The 23,404-nt window shown below is 45.9% G+C and overlaps 1 protein-coding gene across 1 annotated transcript in view; it reads left to right on the forward strand.

Annotated features, from left to right (window-relative positions):
- The window catches only part of TMEM132B (transmembrane protein 132B), a 209,404-nt gene that overhangs the window by 161,761 nt on the left and 24,239 nt on the right, over nucleotides 1–23,404 (forward strand). The window contains exon 5 of the mRNA XM_058816681.1: nucleotides 8,741–8,884. Coding sequence (XP_058672664.1) covers nucleotides 8,741–8,884 — 144 coding nt within the window. The remainder of the gene's footprint in view (nucleotides 1–8,740; nucleotides 8,885–23,404) is intronic.

Consider the following 23,404-nt stretch of genomic DNA (forward strand, 5'->3'; position numbering starts at 1 on the left):
CTGATGGACTCTGGAAAAATATTGATGTTCTGACAGCAGCAGCTTAGCTTTTGAAACCCAGATGATATTGTCCTAGTCTGCAGGAAATAAATACACTGCACAAGAGTTCACTGGGAAATTCAATCATGAAAACAAAAAAGGGATTTTGTTCTGAACTTGAATAAAAAAGAGTCTGTTCTTTGTAAAAGTTGTGCAGGAAAAGAAATAATCAGACACAGGGGCATGTCAGAACAAGGTGGAACGTCACACAAGGTGAGCAGACTGACAAATTAAAGTCAAGAACAAAACTCAAGCCAAGAAGAGGCAGAGGAAGGAAGTAAAAATCCTCCAGTAGTTCTGAGATCAGTCAGAAAACTCTCAAAAACTCACCTCTAATAAATCAAGGTTCTGATTTGAAAAAAAATCAAATTTTTTAATTTTAAGGGGTTTTTTTTCAAAAGAAAATATTCTCAAAGTTGTCTTCTTTACACTTGATTTTCATGGAGAAGCTAATTTGTTTTCTCCAAACCAAAAGCATTCCCAGGCAGCGCCAAGCCCAGGTTGGTGAGATTTTCCTTGGTGTTTGTTTGACAGGAGCTGGGAGGTGGAAGGCAGCTCTCCCTTGGGTGCAGTGCCAGGGCAGGAGTCCCAAAATCAGGGAACAGAGCAGGGAGCTCCCAAAATCAGGGAACAGAGAGAAGGGAGCTCCCAAAATCAGGGAACAGAGAGCAGGGAGCTCCCAAAATCAGGGAACAGAGAGAAGGGAGCTCCCAAAATCAGGGAACAGAGAGCAGGGAGCTCCCAAAATCAGGGAACAGAGAGAAGGGAGCTCCCAAAATCAGGGAACAGAGAGAAGGGAGCTCCCAAAATCAGAGCAGCAGGAGCTCCCAAAATCAGGGAACAGAGAGAAGGGAGCTCCCAAAATCAGGGAACAGAGAAAAGGGAGCTCCCAAAATCAGGGAACAGAGAGAAGGGAGCTCCCAAAATCAGAGCAGCAGGAGCTCCCAAAATCAGGGAACAGAGAGAAGGGAGCTCCCAAAATCAGGGAACAGAGAGAAGGGAGCTCCCAAAATCAGAGCAGCAGGAGCTCCCAAAATCAGGGAACAGAGAAAAGGGAGCTCCCAAAATCAGGGAACAGAGAAAAGGGAGCTCCCAAAATCAGAGAAAAGAGAGCAGGAGCTCCTAAAATCAGGGAACAGAGAGCAGGAGCTCCCAAAATCAGGGAACAGAGAGAAGGGAGCTCCCAAAATCAGGGAACAGAGAGCAGGAGCTCTGGGTGTGCAAGGATAGAAGGGCTGATGCTGCACTGGCCACAGATGTGATGTTTTTCTTTTCCCTGCATCCCATACAGCAGCAGGAGACTTTATTAAGTGAAGCAGACCAAAGGTGCATCGAATGTGAGTCTGTGTCACTGCATGGATTGTGCAGGGTGTAAATTTTAACTCCCAGGGGTGAAGGAAGCAGCAGCTGTGTGTGGTACTGATTGTTTGCAGTTCTGAAAGCATGGGGGGATAGAGATTCTCTCCCCTAATTGTTGACTTCAAGCATAAAGAGACATGTGAGCCCTTCAACAGGCAATGGAGAGAGAGAAATGCTCCAGAGAATCTCTGGTGCTGGCCCTGCAGGCGCTCAGGACTCAGGAGAGGCTGAGCCAGGCTGTGAGAGCCCAGAGCAGCTGTGAAATCACCTGAACAGGTGAGATCAGTGAGTGCAGCAGCCTGGCCCTGGCAGATAACACAGCCCCTCTTCAGGAATGAAAGCAGCAATTCTCTGGGTGAGGCACAGATATTTCCTGCAGATCCATGCTCGTCAGAAAATGGAATCCTCCTTGTGCAGGACAGTGAGTGAGAGCATCTCCCAGGGCGTGTTTAACCTCCATAATGCACTTCTCAAATACAGCCAATGCTCATCCTGCTCTGGCCAGGCCTTTCGCCAGTGTTTGAGCTGTACTCAGGGCAAGACATAAACCCCACTTCTCCTGCCCCCGCCCAGTGACTGCTGTCTGTCCTCAGGAGATCCCAGAGCACTTTGCACAGGTCATGGCTGCTTTCCCAAGCATCTCTCCCTGCTCATACATGGTTTTCCCCGAGGCACAGCCCTGGGAAGGGCTGAAGGGAGCAGGGCTCTGTGTCCAAGGCAGGGAGAGGCACACTCCATCCACGTCCTGCAGCATGTTGGGATGTGGTGCAGACACGCTGTAATTAATTTGTGCATCCTTCTATAGCATTAAGCAGCTGTTGTTACAGAAGGACATGGATTCCTGCCCAGGTAGGGCTGGTGGAAGGGGATGAGCACACAGATTGCAGTGCTAAACTCACGTGATCCACAACCTTATGTTTCAGTGCCTGCAGTTCTGCTCTCGTGAAGCTGAAGCCTTTTCAAGCCATGAGAGATGCCAGCTCTCCCACTGCACCAGGGGCAGAGAATTCCCTCTAGAAAACCCTCCCTCAGCCCAGTCTGAAGGAAATAGCAAAGAGTTAGAGAGTGTCTGAAGGAAGCTTTTCCAAATGGCCATCCCTGATGTTGTTAAATATTATTAAGCCTGTGGGACAAACACACAGAGCCAGAAAATTGTATCTTTGACTGCTGATGGTGCTCAAGTGAATCTGATAATTATGTTCCATGGCAAGGCATGGCCTCCTTAGACTCCTCTGTGGAGAAAACAATGCCTTTGAGGAATGGTCAGATTAATTATTTCATGGCCATTTGAAAACAACCATTAGTGTATCAGTTTGTACACTCACTGCTCTCGAGCACAGAACTCTGCCCATTTTGTGTCCACTTGCAGGGGGATATTGTTTGATTCCAGTCAGAGGGGAGCCACAATTTTATTAAGTCAGAACATGATTATGTTCTTCTGGAACAAAAAGGGAAAAAACCAATATCTTTAAATGAACTGAGAAACTCTAAATATGCTTTAAAATGGTTCCCAGTCACCTGCTGCTGGGAAGGAATGGCTGGAGCCTGTCAGGAGAGCGTTCAGATCCTGCACAGATTTCTGAATACAGCACAAATTCCAGTGTGAGTGGCTGGCAGAGCTTTCCAGATTTTGAGGCTGACTTTAGGCCCTTTGTTTCTTGGCTAAAGGGGCCTGAAACAGAAGTCAGGAGCTCTTGCTGCCTGTCCTCTGTGCAGACATTCAAAATGAGGTTCACAGCATTGCTGCCCAGCTCTGCAGCCCCAGGTGGGCACTGAGAGCAAAGGTGTCACCAAGCAGGTTTGGGCATGATGTGCTGAGCAGAAATGACCTGAGCTCAGGCTCAGAGAGGGTTCTGCTGGTGCACAAGGCACAGTGAGTCTGCTGACAGGCTGCAATTACTGCTGCCAAGTGCACCAGGCTGTGTTCTGAACCTTTGCTTAATGGGGGCAGATCTGTTCTGAGCTATGAAAAAACACAAACCCCAAACTGCCTCAGGTCACAGAAATGACAGTCTCTGTGTGTCTAATCAGGTTTCACCTCCAGCAGCAGGTTTTGCTTGTTCATCCTACATAAACCTCACAATGAGCTGAATTTCCTTCGTTAAAAAACACGAAGTGGAGTAAATCTCAGCTTTGGTTTCCATGAATCCATGAGAGAGCTGCTCTGTGTGCCAGGTACACTCTGCTGAGATCTGAGCTTCCTTCAGTGGCTCCATGGCAAAAAGACAAGTTCAGAAATGAGACTCTGCTGTGGAGTCTCTGGATCGTGCTTTTTTGAGCTAAAGCAAATTGTTTTTGCAGCACTGATACACATCTAGAATAATATTCAATTAGGCTAATGGCTGCTGCTCCATTGTTCAGTGAGAAGCAGTGATTGGGAACCTCTGAGCATGGCTCAATCTGCACTAATTCCTGCTGCACAACACCTGCACCTGCCTGGCCATCCCACAGCAAATAAAACCTTTTCAGAGGTTTTATTTCTATATATTTATATATATATATATAATTTATATATATATTATTTATATATATATATATATATTATTTCTACATATTTCTATTTCTATTTTATTCTATAGGTTTTATTAGGAGATAGAGGATGACCTCTAGCTTGGACAGGACAGGCTGCAGGGTTTGTGATGTCCCTCTGTCAGAACTGACCCCTCCAGCAGGGATGGATTCTCCAGGGATGAGGAAACAGAGCAGGGGATGGATGTTGGAGTGAGTGGGATGGAGACTTGTGCTGACACCTGAGAACTTGGGGAATTGCTGATTCCACAAGTGCTGCACTGAAATGGTGATTGCAGAGTAAGGAAGCAGCTGAAGTTCAGCTCTTTAGTGGGAGGGAGGAAGGAAAGGAAATGAGGAAGGAAAAAATGTCAAGGAATATAATCTCTTTGCAAAATTTTACATTTTCTAATCTTTCATAAACACATAATCCCAGCTGTTTGTTCTTGCCTTTGGGTGATTGAATGGTGTATGTTACCTGATAGAACAGTGGAAAATGGAGTTTTCTCACAGCCAGGTTTCATTAATATGTATTGGAAACCTAAAACGGTGTTCAGCCACGAGGGGTAAAACTACAGAATTGCTGTGGATTATAATAATTTCAGCAAAGCATCTAATTTATATATTAAGCTTACTTAATGGGTTTATATTGCCTTGCTCTTTGATCTGAAGCAAAAGGTGGTGAATAATTTATCAAATAAAAAGCCCTCCCCTAGCCCAGCCCACACGTCACAATCTGCCCTGTAATTTACATTTTTTAAGAGATGCCGTTTCCAGGCAGAAGAGCTGCTTCCTAAAAGACTCCTTCTAATATTACAAATGTATTTTCGTGAGCTACACTCAGGGGAAAGAAATAATAATGAAGGAATGCAATTCTACAGACAAATGTTCCAGCTCTCTGCCTTCCTCACTAAAGACAGTCATTTCAGCTAAATGCCAAAAGGCATTTAACTGTAGCATTTGTCAGTGGAACAGGGCTGGCTTTGGGTTTCCCTCCTGATTTACAATGGAGTGTTTATTGGGTTTAGTGTACTGTAGCATGTTTTGTTAACCTCTAGAAAAACGCAGGCAGCTGGTGCATTAATCCCAGGGATGATTCCTGTCAGGGGACAGGGCTGCAGGGCTCTGGGGAGCTTCTGGCGGCTCCACGGGGCAGCAATCAGCTCTGCCTGACCTGGGCCAGCTCCTGAGGTGCTGCTTGAGAGATGGGTCACCCATTCCTCCATGGTTTCATTTTTCAGCAAAACCAGGGTGAACGTGCTGCATGGTGGGAGCTGGGGGAGCTACCATAGTCACCTGCCCAAGGAGCATTTAGGTCACTGTTTAGTTGTGTTTGAAGCACAGTTCTGGGAGCTTTGAGCCTGGAGCTCCTCAGCTGATTTGTGCTTATCCATGGGAGTCATTCCCCACAATCCCAGCTCCTGGTCCATGCCCAGGGACAGCCCATGGGAGTCACTCCTCAACATTCCCAGCTCCTGGTCCATGCGCAGGGACAGCCCATGGGAGTGACTCCTAAACATTCCCAGCTCCTGGTCCATGCCCAGGGACAGCCCATGGGAGTGACTCCTAAACATTCCCAGCTCCTGGTCCCTCCCCAGTGTTTGCAGTCCCAGCTCTCTCAGGGCTCCTGACACTTCTCCCATTCACTTTTCCCCCTCATTTGTCCAAACCCACCAGTTGTCAAACATTTACTAGGGCTGTGTGGCAGCGTTGATTCATATTTAAATAAAGCCATTATGCCAGCCTTGAGTTCCAGTAGTTTTCTGCTCTTCCTCTCGAGTATTTCTCTCAGTAGTGCCATCTAATCAGCTTTAGGTTTTAATTAAACAGCTGTCATTTGCTTCCTAGTTCTGTTGCGACCTGATGTTGTATTAAATTTTAATTTAGCCTGGGCTGCATAAGAAGTAGATTCCTTCAGACAACAAAGAAATGCTATTAGCAGGTTACAGTTGTAATTAAGAGGAGCTCTGCTGAAGTGCTAATGCAGTCAGGTAGAGAGCTGCAGATAAACACACATAATAATAATAATTATTATTATTCAGGGATGGAGCCTGTGATATGAATGTGTAGATTCCACCCCTTCAGGCTGCTGAGCTGAAGGAGTTGGTCAAGATCTGATCCCAAGAAAAGAAATAGGAAAGGATTCCCACTTTTTCACCAGGACCTTGCAGTGCCCACAGTCAGAGGGTCCTGGCTGATGTTCCACTGTGCCACATTGGAGAACCATCAGCTCAATGAGCCCTCTCTGCATCCCAGATGCTGCCAGAAATCACAGGGAGCTGAAGTTCAGCAGCTCTTTTCCTGCAGGAAACTCTAGCATGGAAATGTAAACCAAGCTTTACAGAATTTAGATGAAATGTTATGACTTGTTGAAGAAGCACTAAAAGGTTTGTTTATAAATCTACTGGACAGTCAATTAGTTCATATTTCTTCCTCGGGGGAAATATATTTTTGCAGTCTATAAATAGCCAGCCCTTAAGAAGGCTTTAAACAGCCTATTATATTTGTGTAGCACTCAGTGCAGGCATCAGGCCTGTGGGATATTGATTTCTGTGGTGGAGCTGCTCACAGAGGAGAGCAGGGTTTGTTTGGGAGGCTGCCCCAGCTAATTAGCACAGGGGGTCCTGTGTGTGCTGGGCAGCTCAGCACAGTCCTGGTGCTTGTCTCATGCTCATCTTTTATGAGAGGAATGCAAATGCCTTTAAAACTTCACATCGTCCTTCAGTGCAAGGTCTGAGTGCAGCTTTGGCACTAAGAGCTGCAGAGGGGGCTGGAGGCTTGTGCTTTGCCAGCCAGCATGGCCAACACCTGGGTGATGGCACAAACAGCACAAAAACCAAATGGGAATGGACCAGGCCTGCTGGGAGCTGGTTCCAGTCCACCAAGGTGCAGAGAGCCTTTAATCCTGGCTCAGTGTTTAATCCTGGCTCAGTGTTTAATCCTGACTCCCTGGTGCTTTGATCAGGCTGTGACTGACACAGGCCCTGCCTGCCTGACCTGAGCAGCTCACAGCTGTGCTAACAGAGAGGCTGCAAGTGGAATTTGTTGTGTGCTCGCTGTTTGTGACCTTGGCCAGATGAGTTGAAGAACACCATCTATTGTTGGAGAATTGCTCCTCCCGAGCCCTTTGACCCAGGACCACCAGGTCTTCATCAAATATCTGATATCTGAGGGCTTAGGATATGTGGGGTGTTTGCAGTGGTGAAATCTAACTGCCTCTTCTCTGGCCTGTGGATGAATTACCTTCTCTTTGCTGTCTTATAAAACCTTTTTCCACGTGAGGTGCACCTAAGTGCTTTCTTCCACCTGGCAGTGCATTTTCTCCTCAGCCTGGTTCAAATCTCAGTCTTTGCAAAGGATTTTCAGTTGTTTTTTTCACACTTCCACTTCTGCCACACACTCCTTTCTTTGCCAGTGTCCCTCTCTCGTGGCTGGCAGCTGGTTATAAATGATCCTGTTCAGCACAAACAAAAACCAGACAGTCATTGACTGGTAGAACATCTGGTTTGTGCCTCTCAGAGAACAGAACAAAGCCTTCACTTATTTCCTGAGGTGTTATCCAAAAAGCCTCTCTGCTCAGGATGACTCTTCAATCACACTGGAGTGTGATGTGAGGCTGAGCACGTCCTTTCAGGGCTGTCCTGAGCAGAAATGGACTCCAGTGTGTGCTGGATGCCTTTGTGCTGCCCATAAACCTCTCTGGGGCTCTCAGAGGTGCCTGGCACTGCTGGTATTAGTGCTGCAGCTCATTTAATTCAGGCTGCTTTCTGTAGAAGGTTCTGAATATTGATTAATAATACATCTTAGCTGCAAGTATTTATTGGTCTTCTCCAGCTGTCCTTAGCTTGTGGTCAATGCTCATTATTCTCTATCAATCTAGCCAGCAGCCAGAGCAAATGATAGTGAATATATCTCCCTATGCAAGCTGCCATCAAATTTTTCACTAAAATCCATTCCTTCTTCCACCAATTCTAATAATGGAATTTAAAGTTAGATTGGTTTGAAGCAACTTTTTTATTTTTTCTCCTGCTAACTGGCAAGCAATTAGTTTTATGGAAGTTGCAAAATGAAAAGGGGATTGATTCAGAGCAGTATTTCCTATTGCAGGTTTTTTGAGGGGGGCAGAATGGATCCCTGTGAAATCCCAGATCATTCCTTGCCCCGTTTGTGTGTCACCTTTTGGGCTGGCAGTCAGCACTGCATCTGCTTCTGCTGCTCCCCTCCAGCCTGGACCTGCTCATGCCAGGCAGGGGCCTCTGCAGCAACTCATTTGGAGTAATTAATCAACCTGAGACAGAGAGGAAGGCTGTGAAATGGAGTCATTAGAGTGCCAGCACTGTGAATTCATCAGGGTTACAGATAAACGTGGTTAAGCATCTCTAGGTGGGGAAATACTAAAACAATTGTGTATGGATGTTTTTCTCCTAATGTGTTTATGGAAAGAAATGGTCGACTCACAGCAGAGTGAGCTGGAACAGGAAGGAAGAAATGCTGTTGTGGTGGGGGATAATCACCTCCCAAACCACTGGCACCATTTGGGGCAAAGGGCTGGGAGGTTTCTGGTGATGCCCTGGAGATCCTGCTGAGCAGTGCGGTGCTTTCAGATCCCTTCCCTCAGCCAGAAATGTGTAAATGGGCTCAAAGGGATAAACCCAGGTTTGTCAGAACAGGCCTTGGTGCTCCTGATGCAGCTTTTGGCTTAGGAAGCTGCTAAAACATTGCAGGGAGCCGGAAGGGTGGGAGGGTCCCATCCCTGTCACTGTCACGACCCCTGTGCCATTCTCGTGCTGTTGTGCTGCTCCAACACTCAGCCTGTGTTTGTGTGTGCCCCCAGGACACAGAAATCCTCAACACAGCCATCCTGACGGGCAGGATGGTGGCAGTGCCAGTCAAGGTGGTGGCCGTGCAGGAGGACGGCTCCGTGGTCGACGTCTCCGACTCCACCGAGTGCAGATCTGCTGATGAAGACGTGGTCAAGGTGAGGCACCCACAGGAGTTTGCTGTACCCAGTTCTGGGCCCTCAGTTTGGGAGGGATGTTGAGATGCTTGAGTGCGTCCAGAGGGGGCAACAGGGCTGGTGAGGGGCTGGGAACACAAACCCTGTGAGGGGTGTTTGAAGGAGCTGGGGGTGTTTAGCCTGGAGAAGGGGAGGCTTAGGGGTGATCTTATTGCTCTCTTAGAGGTGACCTTATTGCTCTCTTAGGGGTGACATTATTGCTCTCCTAGAGGTGACATTATTGCTCTCCTAGAGGTGACCTTGTTGCCCTCTTAGGGGTGACCTTATTGCTCTCTTAGAGTGACCTTATTGCCCTCTTAGAGTGACCTTATTGCCCTTATGGAGGTGACCTTATTGCCTTCTTAGGGGTGACCTTATTGCCCTCTTAGAGGTGACCTTATTGCTCTCCTAGAGGTGACCTTATTGCCCTCTTAGAGGTGACCTTATTGCTCTCCTAGAGGTGACCTTATTGCCCTCTTAGAGGTGACCTTATTGCTCTCCTAGAGGTGACCTTATTGCCCTCTTAGAGGTGACCTTATTGCTCTCCTAGAGGTGACCTTATTGCCCTCTTAGAGTGACCTTATTGCCCTCTTAGGGGTGACCTTATTGCCCTCTTAGAGTGACCTTATTGCCCTCATGGAGGTGACCTTATTGCTCTCTTAGAGTGACCTTATTGCCCTCTTGGAGTGACCTTATTGCCCTCATGGAGGTGACCTTATTGCCTTCTTAGGGGTGACCTTATTGCCCTCTTAGAGGTGACCTTATTGCCCTCTTAGGGGTGACCTTATTGCCCTCTTAGAGGTGACCTTATTGCCCTCTTGGAGTGACCTTATTGCCCTCTTAGGGGTGACCTTATTGCCCTCTTAGAGGTGACTTTATTGCTCTCCTAGAGGTGACCTTATTGCCCTCTTGGAGTGACCTTATTGCCCTCTTAGAGTGACCTTATTGCCCTCTTAGGGGTGACCTTATTGCTCTCTTGGAGGGCAGTGGAGCTCCTCCCAGAGGGGTCTCTGCTGCTCTGGGCTGTGCCCTGCCCATGGTTTCACAGCAGTGGCACAGAATGTTGGCACAGGGGGCAGGCAGATTCCTTCCTGCTCTGGCTGCATCGCCAGTCAGGAGTTTCTTATAATGAACGATCCTGAACTGTAACAACACCTGTAGAGACTGACAGGGATAAAGAATAACAACCATATTGCAAAAAGTCTTAAAATGAGAGCTGTGAGCTTTTAAACAATGTAGTGCTGTGTTTTACTGTTTTTTTTTTTTTTTTTTTTTTTTTTTTTAATATTGTGTTCAAGTGGTTTTTTCTCCCTGACATAGTGATGAAAATTGTGTTGATGTGACTTTCCCAAGACCCTGCCTGTCTGACTTCTGACACCATTGCATGGCTTGCAGCTTTTAGCTCATTAGTATTATTAATATTTTAGACATAAAAGAGGTGCTTTTGAATATCTTGAATATATTAATTTGTTTTATTATGTGATTTGAGGGTGTTCTTGTTTCAAATGAACTTAAAAATTAACTACAGAGAATTCTGTATGAGGTGGGTTTTTTGGTATTACATATGGGTTCCATATTTTCCCTTAGGTATCAGATAGGGAAAGAAAAAAATCCCATTTTCTTTTTCTGGAAACCAGAATTCTTTGAAGGTCCTTACCACAGGAACATGGATGAATATCTTTGTTTATAACTAGATTAATTGTCAAAGGAAAAGACTGCCTTGATAAATGATGCTATTCTTTACATTTTTTCTGTGTAGCATACAGCTATTATCTGATTAGTGACTATTATTTATGAATTGATAAACATGAATTGTATATTATAAACTCAAGCATTGAGTTCTATATCATTAACATATTGCTGGGACTGTTTTCTTTTTGCACCTCAGAAAACCAGATCTAAAAGATGCTGGGTGGGGACTTTTATTTTTATTAATTGAGCTTCTAGGACTTGCTGTACTTTGAGAATACTGGACTGAACCAGACAGGATTTACAATGTTTTGTGGGGTTTTTTGGTAGTGACTTGATATAATTCAGGTCTTCATTTGTCTGCTTTAGGAGATTATTTGGGTCTCAAATCACTGACACTGGGCAATGCCCCTGTGACCCTCTCCCAGGCCTGGTACCCATCTCTCAAATATTTAGACAAGGTGAACAAACCCATGAGGTCTCAATGTGGTCTTTGTTGAGTTGATATTGGCTCATCCTGGTGGTATAAATGGGGAGTAATGTTATTTTTGTGAAAATTGCAGCATACTTGCGTGATTTCAGTCACAAATTACTGAGACCGAATGCTGTTCAGGCATAATTTTTTAACTGCAAATATATGTATTGGTTGCAAGATTGAATCCATAACAATTAATTAGCTGAGTTAAAATTTAGTACAACATTTATGTGCCTATATTTTTTCAGAAAAATGCATATTCCGTTTACAAGCCCCTTTGGTAAAGTCAATATTGACTTTGCTTCTGAATTTCTGTTGCCTTTTCCATATAGGTTGTAGTGCTAAACCCTCTAATGAGAGTTGTCAGGCATTTTGGATCTAATTGCCTTATCTTAAGCTTCTTTTCACTCTTAATTCTGCCTTTATTGTTTCTTTGATGCTGGAGACATATTCCTATTCTTTTGAGCAGAATAGAGTGTTGCATTCTTAACCTTTTATTTCTGTTTAATAGCTAATGATTTAATAGCCAATTAATGAGACAATTCTTTGATCACTGCTCTAACATCATTATTTTCAGTTAAGGCAGTGAATTGAAGCTAGATTAAATAAAAACAGGCTTCCACCCAGGCTCTTATGTGTTTGTACAAAATGAGTTTTTCTGGGCAGGGACCTGGTGCTGCTCAAAGATGGGCAAAGAGATCAGAGATGAACAAGGGGTTTATTTGTGTGCCAGAGCTGGGAATCTTCCCTGTTCTCGGCCATTTCACAGTTTGACAGCTTCCCAAGGAGAGAATATTTCAGCTCCTTTTTCCAAAGCCTACCTAATTAGTGGTAAATACAATAAAACACACCCAGGGGTTTTTGACCTTGCATTTTCAGCATGTGATCCTCAAAGGAATCTGACAGCTGAACTTGCTTTGGTTCATCCCAATCTCTGCTTCCTAGATTTGGACATAAATCCTAATACTGACCAAGCCTCCCCATGGAACTGGCTGCCCTCTAAAATATTTGGCTGGAAACATTCCTGTAAGTCAGTGGAAGTCTTGTGCTTATTCCATGATTTAAAAGGAACGTTTAATGCTGTTGGCATTTGAGGGAAAAGATTGGCTTTATGATTAAGGCACTGAAATGCTCCTCAGCATTAATTTCCATATCTCTTGCTGATTTCCTGTGTGACTGTGGGTAAATCACTCATTCCCCTTGGAATCTTGCTTCCTTATCTGCTCACAAGGAGAGAAATTCATCCTTCCCCCTCCTCCACCTGCATTATATGGTTTCTAGAGTTTCTGTTGACTCTGAATGGCAAAAATCCCCATCTTGACCTCATTCACCTCAGTGCTGTCCTCTCCTCCAGGGCCTGTGTGCCTGCTTTTCCTGCAAACCCTAAATAACTAATCAGGCTGTGAAGCTGAGAAGAAAGGAATGGCGTGAGCGTGGCAGAGGTTGATTACAGAGGGTTTATTGCAGCAGGAAATGGACCCTGAGGGGCTTTGGCATGGCCAGAATTCAGTGAGGAGCTGCAGGCAAGGTTCATGCCCTCCTCTGCAACAGTGCCTCTGAAAGCCTGAGCTGCAGTAATTCCACATGAAGGGAAATTCTGGAGGCTCTGGGGTCCCATGGTAGTTGTAAACATCACCATCAGCATCAAATGAAGAAATTCTAATGAGGACAGCTTCTTAGTCCAAATGTTTATCTCAGTGGTGTTCGATTGAAAGAGAGACAGCTGCCCAATTAATTCATCCTTCCATTAGTCATAACTCTGTGTCCTTTGCAAGTTACACACAAAGTGACTGATTGTTCCAATTAATCTCTGCAGTCACTCAATGCCTTACACCATGGACTAATTTAGCCTGATTTATTTTATTTTATTTTATTTTTTGGTAGGAGAAAAGGCCCTCAGTAGAACAGCAGGGAGTCAGGGCCTCCCCCTGCCCATTTGTGCCCACACATGAATCAGTAGGAACAGACAGGCTCCCTGTGCCCAGCACAGGCACACTGGGAACAATGGTGCTCAATAACTCCCTGTGAACTCCATCTGTGCCACAATGTGCCTTCCTTGTTATCTTGCTAGAGGAAAGCTCTTCAATGAATTATTTTTCACCTTTTCATAATTTCCTGTCTAATTATAATGAAAGTAAAATTCAAACCGTTCCTGCCCTCTACTTTTGGAACACAAACCTTATCTTGAACTCTCCATAATTAATGGTAAAACAATAGAAGACCTAATTTTCCTGGCAGCAGCCAGCCAGGCTTTATCTAATGTGCAGAAAAAACCAGTGTAAGAAAGGCAGAGAGGTAATAGCTGGAATAGATTAAATCTGAGGAGAGTTCTTCCCTCTTGCAGACAAAGCAGATGAGTGACTGAGGACCTCATCCAACAGCCCTGGGCACAGGGATCTCCAACCCCAGCACAAAAACTGCAACAAGGACCCATGGGCAAAAAACAAACAGGGAAATGGAGGGATACTGAGCTTCTCCAATTTAGATGGCACTGAATTTTTGAGAACAAACCCTTGCTGCAGGCTCACAGCACATTCTTGGGACAATTTACAGAAAGAAGAGCCTGCCTGGAGTTGTTAAATACAGCTATTTATGCAGCAGCTCTGAAAACAAAGCCAGAGCTTGTAATTTGCAAGTTCTGCAGCTGCTTTGCCATTAAAGTATGTGATCAAGAATGTGATGGACTTGTACATAAAGCAGAGCTAATCTCGTTCCTCCATCTATCACATTTTTGAGTACCCATCACTGCATTACCTAGCAGCTTTATTTTGTGGTCACTTGTGCAGAAATTACCTTCATCCAGGAGGCCAAACTCTTCCTGGAAGCAGTGAAAATCCTCTTTGCTTGTTTGTATGATGGATTTACTTTGGTGCCACTTGGCTTGTTGCACTATGAATTTTGAGCTGGATCTTATTTTCTCAGTGATCTTTTTCTCCAGTGGAGCATTCAGGACTGGCAGAAGGGAATGGACTCTGCAGGTGTGAGTGCCCCAGAGCAGGGCCAGGCTGGGGCTGGGGGCTGGAAATATGTGAGTGTTTATTGTGGTGAGTCCTTCCTGACCCTCCTGTCCTTTCAATCCCACCTGGCTGGTGCCAGCAGCCCCATGCCCTCACTGTGAGCAGCTCCAGGAGGATTCATTGGCCACAAAGAGTTGTCTTATTAAACTTCTTGCCTTTTGTATCTGTAGGCAGATATGCCTGAGTTAGGGCAATAATGAATTATCATCGAGCTGTTTGCAATTCATCAAACTTCTAAATTAGAGCTTCTTGCAATTTCTGGCCATTTTGGACAAAAAGTCCATTCTCTTTGTCCCCATACAAAGTTCATCTTTATGAGTCATTAGGGGTGGGCAGGGGAGCACATGAGATCTCTCTGCAATATGTCTGCTGTTGAATTAAGGATTTTGCTCTTTGCTGAAATATCAGAGGTTCTGACATCCAGGTCACCAGATTCTGCTAATTAGTTTTCTAGCTTGACAAAGTATGATCAGAACAGAGACCACAGCCACTTACTGCATATTAAAGATTTAGCTTAAAATGTTCTCGCTACAACAGGTGGAAATCTGTATTGTTTTAGGATCGTGCCAAGATAAAACTTTGTGTTTGGAGTTATATTTGCACACAAACCAGCTCCATGTAGAGCAATAAGGATGCCAGCGAGGCAGTCGCACAAAATCACATATTGAGGCATTAATATTCTGTATACAGCACACGTTGTACACAGTTTATAGCAAAATATATGTGTGTGCCTTCCTGAAGCTATATTTGAACACACACAGCCTTCAAAGCCAGCTTGAGAAAAGAGTGTTTTGTCTGGGAGAGGGATTCGCTCAGAGCAGACCACACCGACATGTGCAATTACACACATTTCAGCAGAGATGCTTATGGTGTCTTCCAAGGCACCAGCTGCTACTTTAGAGGAGGAAAACAATTCTATGGCTTAGCATTTGGCTGCTCTGAGAGCAGGAATGCAGAGGGCACGGATCCCAGTCCTGGGAAACAATCATCACCCAAACCATGGCGTTGCTCAGGATAAACTCTGAATATTTTATAGTAAGAAAAGCACGAGTAAATGAACAACTCAGTCCACGCTCAACAAAGGCAGCAATAAGTAGCTGTTGTTGGGGGAAAATGACAAAATTTTACAGGCTTTTCCTCCAGATTCTGTAGGCCATAAGCTGTACTTTGTAGACTTTATCCTAGCTGCCCATTTAAATATTCTAATTGCAGCTCTGTGAACCTCATGATTCCAAGGCTTTTACACCTCTTGAACTACCATTCTGGCTGAGCAAATTAATTCAGATTCCCATTGTCATCGAAGCCCTGGGGCCAAGCTGTGCTCTCAGCAAAGTCCTGGCAGTGTGTGACAGGCAGGGAGCGACAGGGGCGTGCAGAGGGCACAGTTTGCTGGTGTCAGAGTTGGAGCAGCCATCAGCTGTCAGCCCTGGATGGAGCAAAGCTTTCCGTGCTGCCCTGCCTGCCGTGGGGCTGGGCACACACGGGGCAGGGCTTGGGGCAGCCCCACCTGAGCCACAGTGCACACCCAGCACCGAATCCCCGACAAGGACTCCATTTCTTCATGCAGAAAAGCCAATTCTGTGTTCACAAAGCTCATGGTTATAGGAAATATCAGAAGGCACCGTGTTAAATCTAATTGGCTAACAATACTCTGAAACTCAGTTTACTCGGGCCCGTGTGTATATCCATCAAATCTCTCTATTTTTGGTTAGTTTACATATTTTCTTCATGGATTCTCATGGGACAGATCTTTTGTTATTACAGGTGCGACCTATTTTTCTCTACAAGAATAGATTGTTATGCAAACTGGAAGTCATTCCTCTCATTTTTCCACATGGGGACTTACACACTGCCTGCTAGCTCAGCTAGAGCAGCAAGCCCTGAACCCTATTTTACAAAGCCTTTCTTTTATTCTATCTCTGCCTGTCTGCAGCACTGAGGCAGCTCAGCAGTGATTTGCACTGGCAGAGCCAAAGCTCTGCATTCCCCAGCTCTGTGGGTCACAGTGGGGTTCTGAAGGCAGCTTTGGGTGTTTATTTTTGTGGTTCAGCTCACCCACACCTGTGTTTCAGTAACGTGTTCTGAGATGCTCTCCCCTGAGATTGGGATTGGAGTTGGAGATGGAGATGAGGAGGCTGACATGGCACCATCAGTTTGAAATACAGTTAATTTATTTGACAGAAGAAGCAGCTCCTGTTGACAGTAACCAGCTCCCTTCCTCCTCTGTGGGCAAAGGCAGCTTTCTCTTGCTAGGTTTTCAGTTATTTATGGGTTTGCATTCTCATTATATGGAACTGGAATTCAGAGTGAAAGCTAGTTTGGTGTTCTTCACAGGATCAGGAACAGGAGGAGAATTAACACCTGGGTTGGATTGGGAGTCTGAGGGGAATGGGGAAAACCCAGCCTTAAAGAATCGTACTTAATGCTGAGTTATTGAGTCAGACAGCTCATTAAATGAGGATGAAAGAACAAAGTGAAGTTATAAATGGATTTCTTTTTCCATTTGCCTCAAGTATGGCAGAGTTGCACTGGGGTGTGGTTTTTCTCTTCCAATTAATTGCACACTCTGGGAAGAGTTTTCCTCAGCTTCAGTTTGAGCAGTGGCTTCAATGGTTAACTAAATGTCAAGATTTTGCATTTTGTTTTGTTTTGTCAATTATTAAGGTCTGATTTATACTCATGGCACTGTACCAAGACATTTACTCCCACATCTAAGACTTGAATTGCTAGAGTTGTTTTTGTGAGTCGAGCCAGGCTATTGGAGAATGGTCCAGGTAAATATTTTAAAATATCAGAAGTGTTAAGTGGCAATTAAACTTTAAAGTTTGAATCTGTTCAAGAAGAAGTTGAGGGGCAGATTTGGAGCTCTGTGATGCTTGGCTGGGGAATTGAGCAGCTTTCCATCAAATTCACTGTGAAAATGAATCACTTTTTGTTAATATTAAGTTGTTGAGTTTTACTCCTTTGATGAATTTCTCCTGAGGAAAGGCACTGGAAGTGCTCCGTGGTTCTAGAACAAACGGGCATTGTGTTCAGAGAGAGCAGTCAGCTCCCAGCCCTGGCTTGGCAGGGCCATCCCTGCAGCCTCAGTCACCTTGGTGTTCCAGACACTGATCAGCGCTTGGGTTTTACCTCTGCTACAGCTCCGTTCACAATGGAATGGCAAAAACCTGGTTTCATTTAAAAATGTGGCAGTTTAGAGTCAAACCCAAACATATGGTACAAAACCAGAGTCTGGCAGCAAAGGGGAGGCAAAAAGAGCATCCAAGGCCATAGGAATGGATATGGAAACTGCTGGGCTGAGGGTGAAACCTCTCCCCAGTGTCAGCCTGGCCCAAAATCCCTTGTGAGCCTGAGGGGACAATGAGCAGAGAGACATGAACTGGAGGAGGTGTCAGCAAGAGGCTGGGAGAGGAACATTTCCCTTCCTGGCACAGGTCTGGGTGTTTATTTGATGGATTATTCACAGCGTGCCCGCCTTGCAGCTCTGTCCTGCAGCTGCACAGGAGCCCCCAGGGCTGGCTGCAGCACAGACATGAGCTGCAGCAGGACAGCAGCTGCAGCACAGACAGCAGGGAGCTGCAACACGAGAACAACTGCAGCACAGACCCCAGTGCAACCACCCTGTGCAAACCCCAGTACAGGGGTACAAGCCCCAGCCCAGCTCAGCAGGGCACAGGGCTGGAGGGGACTGCAGGACTGGCAGCAAGGGCACTCCCTGGTGTGAGAGGCATTGTCACAACAGAGGAGTTCCTAGCAGGAAATGCTAGCTCCTATTTCTATTGTTTATTTATTTGCTCCTTTCCAATTGCTGCTTCTGAGATTGCTGTTAGGATTTAATTTGCCATCCCCCTCCGGTGGCTCTCCGGTTTCCTTCTGGAAGCATAAGAGGAAATCCTTAAGACACACAGTTCTTCCTTAGATCTCTTACAATCAGCATTATGCACTGCAGAGCCAAATTAATGTATGCCCTTCCTCATTGTTTCCCTTCTTAATTCATTTCTTTCCATAAAGGCTCAGCAAGCAGCAATTTTCCAAGTGAGTTTTTAATCGCCTGAGCTCAGCATGATTACTGTCTCACAATCTAGTCACCATTTGATGCAATCAGTATTTCAGAATACAATCATCCTTTTTCTTTTTTTTCCCAAAAGCTGAATATTACATGGCCAGCTGATAACACTTGGCTTCAAAGAAACATGAAATACTTGCAGTGCTGCGTGAGAGAACAGAACCTGTGATTGCAGGGTCTTCCCCAGCTAAGTGCATGGAGGTGATGTGAAACACTTTTGTGAGATGGGGCACAAAGAAATTCATTATTCCAATGCAAAGAGCTCAGGCTGGGGAGGCGGGGAGGGAAGGAAAGGGAAGATGGGAATGTGGCATGCTGAAGTATTCCTTACTGCTGGGACGCTTGCTTTGAAAGGGCCTTTCAAGAGTACATGTTGCCAGGGGAGATTTTCTCTCCACAGCTTTTATTGCCACCCCACAAACAAAAGATTTCAAAACAGCCATACAGGAAACCTGCAGACTTAAACAGTTGCTGCCACACAGAAGCTGGAGACTTCCAGATTTCCCCAACCTGCAGTGAGTTTAGCATGAGAGATTATCAGAGTGAAATGAGAAAATCCTGCCTTGGAGGAAATGCTTCATTGCTGTGTTTTTAGGCACAGTTCGTGTACTATAAATGCCAAGAAAATGTTTTCATAATTGCTAAGTGAAGATCAGGATCTGAGGACAAAAAGCAGAGGCAAAGTGGCACTGAAGGAGAGAAAGGATAAAGGGGAAGAGCAGCTGCAGATGCTGTGCCCTTAGGGCAGGGCTGTGCCCATCCTGCAGCTCCTGCAGAGCACCAGGGGTGGCTTTGGTGTCCTCAAGCAAGGTGACACAGGGAGAAACCCCCGGGGCTGCACTGGACCCTGGGTGCATTTCCATGGGCAGGATCCATCAGCAGGGCTGCCATGGAGAGCTCATGAGAGGCTTCTCCTGGTGCTGTCCCTGGAGAAAGTGAGAGCCCACGGGGTGTGGGTGCTGCCCAGCCCTGCTGGGGATGCCTCAGCACTGGAATTGTTGGAGTTTGTGGAATTGTTGGGTTTGAAATCTCCCAGACAGCCATTTGCTGAGACCTTCTGTTCCTCACAAACGTGACAGTGGGGCTTGTTTCATTGCCTTATGCTATTATTGATATTTTCATCTTGTGTAACCGGTTCTGCTGAGGGAAAATCTATTATTGCCAACTTTGATCCCCTGAATTCCTGTAAGGAGATGCCTCCAAGCTTTGGCCCATTTGAGGCAAGCACAGATGGTTTTGTACAGGAGTGTGGCTCCTCAGAGAAGGCTGCTGACCTCGTGTGAGTCAGGGACCCTGTTCTGAAGACTGAAGACATCCTGAAGGGGATTGCTGCTGCCTGTCTTTCAAATAATTCTTTCTGTCTGTCACTGGGAGTTCAGGAAGAGCTGCAGCAAGCTCAGGGAAAAGCCTGAGGTACCTGAGAATGTGTGGTCACCACAAACTGACATCAGAGCCCCTGCTGCAGGGGTGTCCTGCCATAAGGATGAGATTTCTGACAGCAGAGAGAATTTCCCTAAAACTCAGGAGCCCTCCTTGAAATCCTGGCAAGAATATGAAATTATTTCAGAATAAGCCAAATGGACAGAAAAAATGTATGTGTTTTGGCAGCAAGCATGGTTAAAATCCCAAACAGAACTTCACCAAACCCTCCTTTGCACAGAAGTGGAGATCAGAGCAAGGAACTATTTGAAGATTTTGGGATGAAATAGGAAGTGAAGCTGCAGAGGAGGAGATGACAGCTGTCCTACCACAGCCTCCAAAGTGCACCTGCAGCACAAACACTGGGAAAAAAATCCATGTGATGTCAGCTGAGAAGCCACTATTAAGAGAAACTTAAAAGAAGACAGGGAGCATGAGCCTCTTACAGAAAATAAAGGGAAAATCTATTCAGCCTTCAGTGCTGATTGCACAGAGAATAAAAGCAGAGTGCAGCACCTGCAGCAGGGATGCCTGGGATGCAAATGCTGCACAGGACTTGTGCTGTGCTTGGGCAGAAATGGGGCAGTCCCAGCACTGGCTTGCACTTTGGTTAGTGTCCCCAGAGAGCAGCAGCACAAAGGAAAATAGTGCATTAATTAAGAAATTAAATCTGTCCTTCACATTAACTTGTTCTTTTGTAGCTCTAGCAAGGAGGACATGAAAATAAGAGAGGGACTTGGGGTTTCATGGGAAGGAATTTCTGTGTCTGTGCATGGGATGTTCACATCTGGGTTGCACCTCTGGGGCTGCTCTCTGATCGTGTCCCTCTGAGCAAACCCCCTGGGCCTGGCAATGTGACTGAAATTCAAATAAATCTCTGCTGCCTGAACCACTCTGGGTGGCAGCCACAGCAAAGAATGGACCAGATCCTGCAGCAGTGGAAAATTGCAATTTATTTTTGCCCAAACCCAGCCTGAGCAATGTCCAGTTCATCCTGGTGCTCTCTGCCTGCTTGGTTACCTGATTTCTTTGCTTTCATTTGCTTCTCCTGCCTCTTCTTCCAGGCATTTTCAACACTGGCTTTTCCCATCCATTTTTCTAGGGATTTTTAACAAAGCACCATTTTTAATGACACCATTTCCTTTCCAGACACAGTCTGGAAGCATTTTCTGTTTGTGTGGCACCCGTAAATTTTCTGGTTAGGAAAGAGAACTCATAATTTCTAGTAAAAGAGCCAGATTTATACATTTTCTGTGATTCTGGGGATGTATTTTTATGTCTCACATAGCGTTTACATAAACTTCTCTTGTGATGAAATGAAGAGAAGGTAGAAACCTTTTCCCACTCTTCCCCTGTTTTTCTCTTCTTTCACTGTGGCATGTTTTTCTGTATCTACACAGCCCTAAGGGAAGATGTTGAAAAACAAAAGAAAAGAGGAAAATCCTGAAGTACAAGAGCAAACTTATGGCAGCACTCTGCAGTTTGTCACTTGCCTTTCATGCATGAGCTGGAACAGTTGTTTGTGCCCAGATTCCAGGGGAAACTGAAGAACTTTACAGATCTGTCTTGGCATTTGGACAGGGTTCATGCCAGTCCATGGCAGAAAGACTGACAGACAGGGAGGCCAGCTCGTCTGTAAATGGATTTTAGCAGGGTGTTGTTGGATGAGAGAGAAGCCCAGTCCACATGTGTCATGCAGGCTTTGGATCAAAAATGCTCCAGTGAAGAGCACTCAGGTAGCTCTGCACTGCTTGTTCTGATAATTCAATCTCTGCCTGTAAATGAGAGTCAATAGAGAAGTATTGATTTCAATAAGTCGTGGTTTCTGAAGAGCTCTGTGAAGAAAGACAAATTTTTGTCATCCAGAATGTGGCATTTTGACATTTGTTCTCACTGTGATTAGGTTTTTTAAAAGTTCTCCTCAAAAGAGGAAAATACCGTGGTTTGGTTTGTTTTCTGCCACGGGGTCTGCAGAATCTTTTTGCTGTGATTTTGGGGGTTTTGGACCTGCCACTCCTGTGCTGCCAGGGCCACTTGTGTCCCTTGGAGCCCCTCCTGACGTGTCCTCAGGGGTTTGACAGGCCGTGTTCCCTTTTTGGGAAAAAGAGTGATTGTGCCAGTTAATTCTTTTGTAAAATCCCCATGGATGGCTCACAGGGAACCCTCAGAGGAACATAAACACCCTCAGTGTCTTGTGGCAGGTGTGTGGGGCTGGATGGATGGGTTGGGACAGCACTGTGCACGGAGAGGTGTCACCCCTGGAAAGGCCATTCCCCAGCACTGTGAGGGAAAGGTGTCACCCTTGGCCAGGCCATTTCCATTCCCCAGCACTGTGAGGGAAAGGTGTCACCCTTGGCAAGACCATATCCATGTCCCCAGCTCTGTGCAGGGATGGTGTCACCCCTGGAAAGGCCATATCCCAGCAATGTGAGGGAAAGGTGTCACCCTTGGCCAGGCCATTTCCATTCCCCAGCAATGTGAGGGAAAGGTGTCACCCTTGGCCAGGCCCTGTCCCCAGCACTGTGAGGGATGGTGTCACCCTTGGCCAGGCCCTGTCCCCAGCACTGTGCAGGGATGGTGTCACCCTTGGCCAGGCCATATCCCAGCAATGTGCAGGGAAAGGTGTCACCCTTTTCAAGGCCGTGTCCCCAGCACTGTGAGGGAAAGGTGTCACCCCTGCCCAGGCCATTTCCCAGCACTGTGCAGGGATGGTGTCACCCCTGGCAAGGCCATGTCCCCAGCACTGTGCAGGACTCCTCAAGGGCAGCACAGCAGCTCCTCCTGTCCCTGCAGGAGGAAATGGGGGTGTGGAAGATGTTGGAGATGTCAGAGCCCCCTCATTCCTTCAGGCCTTTGGGAGGAGACCCAGCATCAGTGCCCAGCAGTGCCAGAACATTCAGTGCATTATTCACTGTAGCACTGCAGCAGCCAAACATCCCTGTTGCACCAGGCATTTGTAATTACCTCTGTATAATTAGGTTTGTAATTATAAATATACGTAATTATAAATAATTGTTTGTAATTATTAAGATATTCTGCTCTGCAGAGGCTGGGGTGTGCCACTTTCACCCTGGTTGGAGTTTGGATTTCCTGGCACAATGGAAGCGGAGGAGCAGGGAGGGCAGAGCAGGGGTCACCCTGAGCTCTCTCCCTCAGCAGCTCCTGCAGGATTGGTTCTGCTCCATTCTCTGCTCCTTCCTGCACAGAGGGACCATCCACTCCTCTCCTGCCCCAGGTGCAGAGCACAGAGGCAGCTGCTGCTGTGAGCAGCACATTTTCCATATTTTTGGTACACAGGGACTTTTCCTTTCCAGTCTCTGATCCAGGGGAGCTCCCTGTGTTTCCCTGAGGAATATTCCCTGTGAGTGCTGTCCCTGGAGCTCAGGCCTGGCACAGTCCAGAGGGAAATTCCAGAGCCCTTTCCTGGTCAGGAGCCTCTCCTAATGCTGACCCTCTGTGCCACCCTGGATTAGATGAACAAGGCAGTCCACTATAGTCCAGTCTCAGAAGACCAGAGGAGAAAAGTAATTTTTAGGTAAAAACTCTTGATCTTCTCTCCAAATAATTCTATTGAAGCACTTAGCTGAATGAATGCAGTTTAAAGGCTGCTTTTCTTGGCTGTGTTGTCTGTCCTAAAGTCCCCTTTTCACTAATAATGAATTATTTGTGGCTCAGAGACTAAAAACTAACTGGGAAGACTTATGAATGTCGATGCAGCACTGTCTAAGCACAGGACCAGAGTTATCTTCACAAAACAAAAGTGTGCTGTTGTGTATCTAAGAGCTTTCTGGGGATTTTTGCTGGTTTTCTGTTGATCCTTTGGGATAATGATG

This window comes from Ammospiza caudacuta, chromosome 18 (genome assembly GCF_027887145.1).
Source record: "Ammospiza caudacuta isolate bAmmCau1 chromosome 18, bAmmCau1.pri, whole genome shotgun sequence".
In the NCBI taxonomy this organism is placed as follows: Eukaryota; Metazoa; Chordata; class Aves; order Passeriformes; family Passerellidae; genus Ammospiza; species Ammospiza caudacuta.